The 8,771-nt window shown below is 44.4% G+C and overlaps 2 protein-coding genes across 7 annotated transcripts in view; both read left to right on the forward strand.

Annotated features, from left to right (window-relative positions):
* triobpb (TRIO and F-actin binding protein b) overlaps positions 1–5,940 on the forward strand; it is an 18,949-nt gene extending 13,009 nt beyond the window's left edge. For 4 of the 6 annotated variants that reach the window (XM_065964700.1, XM_065964696.1, XM_065964698.1 and 1 more), the window contains 7 exons: positions 1–86; positions 222–333; positions 1,644–1,803; positions 2,004–2,099; positions 2,404–2,490; positions 4,035–4,216; positions 5,051–5,940. The exon at positions 1–86 is cut by the window's left edge and continues 143 nt beyond it. In XM_065964700.1, coding sequence (XP_065820772.1) covers positions 1–86; positions 222–333; positions 1,644–1,803; positions 2,004–2,099; positions 2,404–2,490; positions 4,035–4,196 — 703 coding nt within the window. In that variant the 3' untranslated portion in view covers positions 4,197–4,216; positions 5,051–5,940. Of the gene's footprint in view, positions 87–221; positions 334–1,643; positions 1,804–2,003; positions 2,100–2,403; positions 2,491–4,034; positions 4,251–5,050 lie in introns of all 6 variants that reach the window. The other 2 variants (XR_010668875.1, XM_065964697.1) reach the window with 2 other exon arrangements.
* A 1,031-nt stretch (positions 5,941–6,971) lies between these two features.
* ndufa6 (NADH:ubiquinone oxidoreductase subunit A6) lies at positions 6,972–8,755 on the forward strand. Its single transcript, XM_020659244.3, has 3 exons — positions 6,972–7,144; positions 8,346–8,461; positions 8,561–8,755. Exons 1-3 carry the CDS (start codon positions 7,006–7,008, stop codon positions 8,690–8,692), a joined length of 387 nt encoding a protein of 128 aa, XP_020514900.1. The 5' UTR covers positions 6,972–7,005; the 3' UTR covers positions 8,693–8,755.
* The last annotated feature ends 16 nt before the right edge of the window (positions 8,756–8,771 follow it).

Below are 8,771 nucleotides of genomic sequence, written 5' to 3' on the forward strand. Positions count from 1 at the left end.
GCAGAGGCAACACGAGCGTCAAATCAGAGAGCTGGAGACGGAGAAGGAGAGGCTGCTGCTGGAGGAGACGCAGGACATCGCACGAGGTCAGCGGGGGGGGGGGGGGAGTGCATGTGTGACAACAGCTTGGATTTGATTCTTTTATGTCTCAGCGTCCAATCAGGAGTGTCCGTGATGTTGTGATGTCAGCGACCATAAGTTGGCGTGTGTTTGTGTTTCAGTGATGGAGGCTTTGAAGAAGAAACACAAAGAGGAGCTGGAGAGAGAGGTGGAGAAGTCCAAGAGGCTGAACAGCGGGGCGCCAGATTCACAGACTTTGAGAGTCCAACAGAAGTGAGTCACTGAAATTCAGTTTGAGACAGAAAGACCCTGAAACACGAGGACGCAGCCTTCACTCTATACATGAAGCTTATCTCAATGTTCAATACTTCTTGTTTTACAAAGTGGACATAACGATGCATTAAATATATCCACATGACAGAAATGTTGACCTTTGACCTTTGACCTGTCAACAACAGAGAAAAACTATATTCAGCTCACCGTGAGCCGTTGAGTCAACAGCTCGTCAACACAAAGCACCACACTTCAGTTTGTGCACCTTCAAAATAAAAGCACCACACTTCAGTTTGTCCACCTTCAAAGTAAAAGCACCACACTTCAGTTTGTGCACCTTCAAAGTAAAAGCACCACACTTCAGTTTGTCCACCTTCAAAGTAAAAGCACCACACTTCAGTTTGTCCACCTTCAAAGTAAAAGCACCACACTTCAGTTTGTCCACCTTCAAAGTAAAAGCACCACACTTCAGTTTGTGCACCTTCAAAGTAAAAGCACCAACATGTTTTAAGGGGAAACTGAAAGTCACAGAGCAGAGACAGATATTTAACGGATGCAGTGTGATGCAACACGATATTTAACGCTCGCTTGCTGTTAGGACACGCTGTTATCCTGCTACGATAAGTATTATTAATAATAATAATAATAATAATAATAATAATAATAATGCAAAGTTTGCTGCATTCAAGTCTTCACTTTGTAACGGCACCCTGACTTGAACAGCTGATATTTCTCTGAACATAAATTCCTGGTCTGTCAGCGTGGGCTGACATTAGGAAATAAAACCTTTCTGCTGCTCTTTAGTGGGAGCTAAAGGTTTCTCTGTTGTTGAATATTAAGTGGAGCTCTGCGTCTCCACAGCAGCCGCGGGGTCCTGTGAGGCACTGCAGGAATGTAGAAGAATTCGGTCATGGATTAGTTCTCCTTTGTAAACTTCAGAGTCCGTGTGACGTAATCCTCTTTCAGTTGCTGCAACTCAAACCTGTACTTTAGGGCTTTTCTCTGCAGCCTGCTCTCTGTGTGCCCTTCCTTATTTCTGTGGTTACTGGTCTTCAGCAGAAGAGCTGTTTTAACCACAGGAGGAAATACATGCCTCAAGAAAATGGAACAGGAAGACACAAACACACACACACACTTTTTAACATCATGCAACAAAAACAAAACGATTCTTAGTGAAGAGATACAAAGAGAAAACAGATTTCTTACTGGCTGAAATGTGCACAGTGTGTGAGGAAAGGTTGTCTGGCCGCAGCTCCTTAAAGGTCCAGTTCTTGTTGCCCGTACATCAACACTGTCTGCTCACGTTTCAGGGCAGAGTCTCAGGCCTTGCAGAGAGAGCTGGCCGGACTGTCGGAGCGATACTCTCAGAAGTGTTTGGACTTGAACCGCGCTGAGCAGAACAACGCAGAGAGAGAGAGGGAGATCAGCCGCAAAGAGAGGGACATGGAGCAGCTGAGGAAAGAGAACCAGGTGAGTGATCTGAGCAGTCTGGATGAAGGGGATCTGCTTAACGCTGATTACTTTGATTTGTTTTTTACATTTATCTTGAAACTGTCTCTGTTTCTTTGCATGATCCAAACAGAAAGCTAACATGCTGCAGCTCTTTGTTGTCTGTGGTCTTGAATCTCTCTGCAGACTGAATGGTTAAGACAAAGTGTTTCCCTCTGCAGGACTTGAAGGATCGTTTGGCTAAAGAAATCAGCCGTCAGCGATCGACGGATCAGAACTCAGAGGACAACAAAGACAGAGCGTCCTGTGAACTGGAGGTAACGTCCTCCATGCAGACACTTTCAGTTTCTGTGTTCATGAAACTGAAAGTGGGAGAATGTTTTCAGGACCGACAGCTGTGCTGCAAACACTGAAACCAGCAGGTCCATCTGAAGAGTGTTAAAGTAGTTTATTCTCTCTGATTCTCCAACATGAGCTCAGAACACAAAGGGAACATTGTGATGATCCTGCAGAGTCATGAAATACAGACGCTGTTAGTCCTGAGTCAGCGGCGTGTGCGCTCCTGCAGCTGATGGTGAAAGTGATTTAGAGCTTTAAGATGTTTCTTTGTTTTCCTCTCAGGTTCTTCTCAGAGTGAAAGAAAACGAGATCGACTACTTACACAAAGAGATCAGCTGTCTGAGGAACGAGCTGCAGTTTCTCAACACGGTAGTGTGTGTGTGTGTGTGTGTGTGTGTGTGTGTGTGTGTGTGTGTGTGTGTGTGTGTGTGTGTGTGTGTGTGTGTGTGTGTGTGTGTGTGTGTGTGTGTGTGTGTGTGTGTGTGTGCTGAGTGGATGTAAACAGGAAGTAGAGCTGAGTGGATGTAAACAGAGCTGAGTGGATGTAAACAGGAAGTAGAGCTGTGTGGATGTAAACAGGAAGTAGAGCTGTGTGGATGTAAACAGGAAGTAGAGCTGTGTGGATGTAAACAGGAAGTAGAGCTGTGTGGATGTAAACAGGAAGTAGAGCTGTGTGGATGTAAACAGGAAGTAGGGCTGAGTGGATGTAAACAGGAAGTAGAGCTGTGTGGATGTAAACAGGAAGTAGAGCTGTGTGGATGTAAACAGGAAGTAGGGCTGAGTGGATGTAAACAGGAAGTAGAGCTGTGTGGATGTAAACAGGAAGTAGAGCTGTGTGGATGTAAACAGGAAGTAGAGCTGAGTGGATGTAAACAGAGCTGAGTGGATGTAAACAGGAAGTGTGGATGTAAACAGGAAGTAGAGCTGAGTGGATGTAAACAGGAAGTAGGGCTGAGTGGATGTAAACAGGAAGTAGGGCTGAGTGGATGTAAACAGGAAGTAGAGCTGAGTGGATGTAAACAGAGCTGAGTGGATGTAAACAGGAAGTAGAGCTGTGTGGATGTAAACAGGAAGTAGGGCTGAGTGGATGTAAACAGGAAGTAGAGCTGAGTGGATGTAAACAGGAAGTAGGGCTGAGTGGATGTAAACAGGAAGTAGAGCTGAGTGGATGTAAACAGGAAGTAGAGCTGAGTGGATGTAAACAGGAAGTAGAGCTGAGTGGATGTAAACAGATCTGAGTGGATGTAAACAGGAAGTAGAGCTGTGTGGATGTAAACAGGAAGTAGAGCTGAGTGGATGTAAACAGGAAGTAGAGCTGTGTGGATGTAAACAGGAAGTAGGGCTGAGTGGATGTAAACAGGAAGTAGGGCTGAGTGGATGTAAACAGGAAGTAGGGCTGTGTGGATGTAAACAGGAAGTAGGGCTGAGTGGATGTAAACAGAGCTGAGTGGATGTAAACAGGAAGTAGAGCTGTGTGGATGTAAACAGGAAGTAGAGCTGAGTGGATGTAAACAGGAAGTAGAGCTGAGTGGATGTAAACAGAGCTGAGTGGATGTAAACAGGAAGTAGAGCTGTGTGGATGTAAACAGGAAGTAGAGCTGTGTGGATGTAAACAGGAAGTAGGGCTGAGTGGATGTAAACAGGAAGTAGGGCTGTGTGGATGTAAACAGGAAGTAGGGCTGAGTGGATGTAAACAGGAAGTAGGGCTGTGTGGATGTAAACAGGAAGTAGAGCTGAGTGGATGTAAACAGGAAGTAGAGCTGAGTGGATGTAAACAGGAAGTAGGGCTGAGTGGATGTAAACAGGAAGTAGGGCTGAGTGGATGTAAACAGGAAGTAGGGCTGAGTGGATGTAAACAGGAAGTAGGGCTGTGTGGAGGCGGAGCTGATGGTCTGCGTGTCTTGGCTCTGCAGGAGAAGCGGCTCGCCTGTCAGCGATACTCGGACATGCAGGACGAGCTGAGCGGGGTCAGAGGTCGCAGCGAGCGGGAGATCCAGAGTCTGAAGGAGCACCTGAGGCTGGCGTTGACCGCTCTGCACGAGGGCCAGAAACTGGGAAACAGCCTGGACCACTGACGCCCGGCTGCAGGTGACAGGTGACGACCACGCAGACAGAATCAACGACCTCAGGTGTGATTCTGTCGGAGCGTCCGTACCGTCCACGAGAGACACAGCGCAACGCTTTTAACCCCGACACGCCATTTCTATTTCCCTCTCTGTCGCTCGAGGAGACGAGGGAGGCAGGAGGGCGAGCTACGATACACTGACCCTCTCTCTCCTCCCTCTGCAGCGCTCGTTAGCTCGTTAGCTCGTTAGCTCGTTAGCTCGTTTTAAGTGGAGATTACGGAGCATTAATAATATCCACATCATGATTGACATGTTGACCTTTGACCTTTGACCTTTGACCTGTGTCAACACCGGAGAAAAACTTTATCCTACCCAACGCAATCCGTTTATTGACAGCTCGTCAACACAAAGCACCACACTTCAGTTTGTCCACCTTCAAAATAAAAGCACCACACTTCAGTTTGTCCACCTTCAAAATAAAAGCACCATACTTCAGTTTGTCCACCTTCAAAATAAAAGCACCATACTTCAGTTTATACACCTTCAAAATAAAAGCACCATACTTCAGTTTATACACCTTCAAAATAAAAGCACCACATGTTATAATGTGGGAACTCACAGAGCAGAGAAGTAAATATTTAACAGATGCAGAGTGCACGTGTTGGCGATGCAAAGCGATGTTAGGACACGCTGTTAGGACACGCTGTTAGGACACGCTGTTAGGACACGCTGTTAGGACACGCTGTTAGGACACGCTGTTAGGACACGCTGTTAGGACACGCTGTTAGGACACGCTGTCAGACATTTCTCTCTGGAAGATGTTTTTCCTGTTTTCATATCCTTCATCTCTTTTTTTCCTGCAGGCGTGTGCAGCGTGGTGACTGAATGTGTGTGTGTGTGTGTGTGCGTGCGTGCGTGCGTGTGTGTCATCGTCGTGCCTTAGTTTTCGTCTTTCTGCCCGTGAGCGGCGTGGAGTAGACCACCATCAGCGGCGTGGAGTAGACCACCATCAGCGGCGTGGAGTAGACCACCATCAGCGGCGTGGAGTAGACCACCATCAGCGGCGTGGAGTAGACCACCATCAGCTGGTTTCTTTAAAGCGATCCTCACATGTTGTATATGAATCTGCACTTTTTTATTTTTTAGTCGAGCTCTGTGCGAGTGCATTCGGTCTGAAAACTGGAATATTTGTCTTTTTTTTTTATCAGGTGTTGTAAATAAAGCGTTCATTTCGTTATCAGTTTTTTTTAATCAGATTTCTGTTTCTGCGTTTCGTGCCTGAGACGTCGGAGATCCACAGAGCGACTGTCGTTCTTTTTTTAAACGATGTTTGAGTCATGTTTACTCTTTCTTGGCGTTATCGTTTGCTGTAATTATTCTTTTCAAACGTGGAAAGCGTGCTCACACAGCTCGGTGTTACAGACCGTCGATTGGGAATAAAACACGTTTCAAACGCCGGCGGTCTGAATTAAAGTCGATCTGTGACCATTAAGAAAACGTTCTCTGCAGAGTCGTCCGTCATCACGGACATCAAACTAAGAACTCTCCCCGTCTCCCCCGAACATTCAAGGTGTTTCTTTCCCGCCACAGAAACACGACAGGTGTTGCATCAATGAGCCAAATTTTGTATCGACGTTATGAATTGTGATTAAAAATGACGTATCTACCTGCCTTTTGAAAATACTTTCATATTTAATGTAGAGCCTGTATTTACTTTGTAAATTATACAATAAAAGAAGTTCTGCAAAAACTCGTCCGCTGTGTGAACTTGTTTTGAATGATTCTGCACGCTGGCTTTGATTTATTTCACAAACAATCCTTCAGAGATCTAAGAGATTTAAGTAGTTTGAGATTATTTTATTTCACTTATCAGATATTAAAGTTCACTGAGAAGTGTTGTATTTGATTTATTTCTAATTATAATAAAATATTCTGTTCAATATAACGGAGCGACTGCAGTTAGTCACACGTTATCGTGTGCACAAAGACTTGATTATCTTGTGTGGTCAAATTATAACCGTGTGACAACGAGTTATTATCTTGAAGAAACCTGTTAATATCTTGTGCCCAAAATATAATCATCTTGTGCACCAGGTGTTTATATTGTGTCCATAAGTTACTGATCTTGAGCTCACAGGATGAACATCAAATATTGCTGTCAAGTTCATTTACAAGAAGAAAAGAAAAAGAAGAAATTAATCTTTTTGGACTTGAGGGGCTCCGTACGTTGATTGGACACGACGTGAAAACATCTCAAAGTGGAAGAAAACGTAAGACCAAAAGTCGTTGGTATAAATGATCTGGATCCAGGGTCTCAGGATGGTTTTAAAAATATAAAAAGTCTTTAACTCATCGGGCTGGAAAGATTTAAAATACACCAACGTGTATGGACTGGAGGCAGCAATGATTACTCTCTTTGTGTCACTTCACCCTGAAGAAGGTGAAGACGATCTCTCCATATGTGCCTGCATCCGGATCATCTATACCAACGGATTTTGGTCTTAAGTTTTCCTTTTTTAAACATTCCCTTCCATGAGCGCTGGTGATTTTAGGGACACCAGGAGTGCTGCTGTTGCCTCTCTATCTCTGAAGTGTAACACAGTATAAATGTGTTATTATACTTTTGTGCTGAATGTCTCAAAACATGAATATGAATCATGAAAAGACCGATATGTCACCTTTAAGAACTTTTCTGACTGGCTGTTTGTGGTTTGTGAATGTGTCCCTCCACACCGCTAGGCGGCAGCACAGAAAGCAACAGCTCGCTGACGTCATAAACTGGAAACCGGAAGTGCACACAGACTGACGGACAGCAGTCATGGCGTCGACAGCGACGACTCGAGCCGCAGCGGGAGCAGCTAGAGTAGTAAAACCGATTTTCAGTCGGGACCTGGACGAAGCGAAGCGCAGGGTCCGGGAGCTGTACCGAGCCTGGTACCGAGAGGTCCCGAACACAGGTGAGTCGGTCCCGTCAGGTAACAGCTGGGAGAGGCAGCGCGAGCGTCAAGGTCGTGTCTATGTGAACAACATTCAACAGGAAACTGTTTATTAATCAATTAACATTAAACAGGAAACTGTTTATTAATCAATTAACATTAAACAGGAAACTGTTTATTAATCAATTAACATTAAACACCAAACTGTTTATTAATCAATTAACATTAAACAGGAAACTGTTTATTAATCAATTAACATTAAACACCAAACTGTTTATTAATCAATTAACATTCAACAGGAAACTGTTTATTAATCAATTAACATTAAACAGGAAACTGTTTATTAATCAATTAACATTCAACAGGAAACTGTTTATTATTAAATTATATTCATTTAAACTTCACCACGCTCACGACACCTGAACGTTACAGGTCGGTATGATAACAGTCACAGCTGAACTATATTCATAACTGTTACCTGGGTAAACAACGGAATGTCAGGTGTTACGGTTTAAATGGTGACCGTGTTGATTGGTGACTTGTAGCCGGATGAGTCTGTGTGGTTGTCGTAGTTACAACAGACGTTAATGACGGAAAATGTCGCAAAGAAAATGAATCGTTCTAACCAGTGATGTGAAATGATCCTGCTTTTTATAACTTTTTATAACTTTTTATATCTGTTGTAACTATGACAACCACACACACACACACACACACACACACACACACACACACACACACACACACACACACACACACACACACACACACACACACACACACACACACATGTTCGGCTTATGGATAAAGGATCAGTCAGTAAGATGGAGGATCAGTGTTGGGGGGGGGGCAGCTCTCTATGATGTTTAGAATTTAAACTGTAGTACCCATTTTAACCACTAGAGGCCTGACTTTGGTCCAGTAAAGCCTGATCTTGACCCAGACACCATTTAGGAGCATTGAAGCAGGACGGTACTCACAGGATGTTTACTGAACCCTAACTCGGTTGGGATGTAATGTTTTTAAAAAAGTTTGTCAGTGAAGCTGATTGGTTGGAAACTGTTATTTGTGTGTTTGAGACACACTAAGACGTCGACTCATTTGACTGATGTTTATGTCTTTAACTTGATTCTGTATCTCACATGGAGTTTTCTTTTATCTCATGAGCTCTTTGGTCAGCCGTGCTTAACAAATAAAGTTGGATTGGATTGTTTCTCCACAGTGGCGCTGTTTCAGCTGGACATCACGTCGCGTCAGGGGCGAGACAAAGTGAGGGAGATGTTCGATAAAAACAAGCACGTCACGGATCCCCGAGTGATCGACATGTTGGTCATCAAGGTAAAAACCATCATTTGAACCGCTCTGCAGTCAGCCGCCTGTTTGTGGATGAAGTCGATGAAGTGGGAGGTTTCATGATCCTTTTTTTTAAATCTTCAGGGGAAGCTGGAGCTCCAGGAAACCATCCACGTGTGGAAGCAGAAGACTCACGTGATGCGTTATTTCCACGAGACCGAAGAAGCTCGTCCCGCCGACTTCCTGTCCAAATTCTACCGGGGCCACGACCCCTGAACTGTGTCCCTGTCTGTCCTGTGTGACAAATCTCCTCTATTGTAAATACACACTTAATGCACACACACTGTGGCTGTGT

The sequence above is a fragment of the Labrus bergylta genome, chromosome 16 (assembly GCF_963930695.1).
Source record: "Labrus bergylta chromosome 16, fLabBer1.1, whole genome shotgun sequence".
In the NCBI taxonomy this organism is placed as follows: Eukaryota; Metazoa; Chordata; class Actinopteri; order Labriformes; family Labridae; genus Labrus; species Labrus bergylta.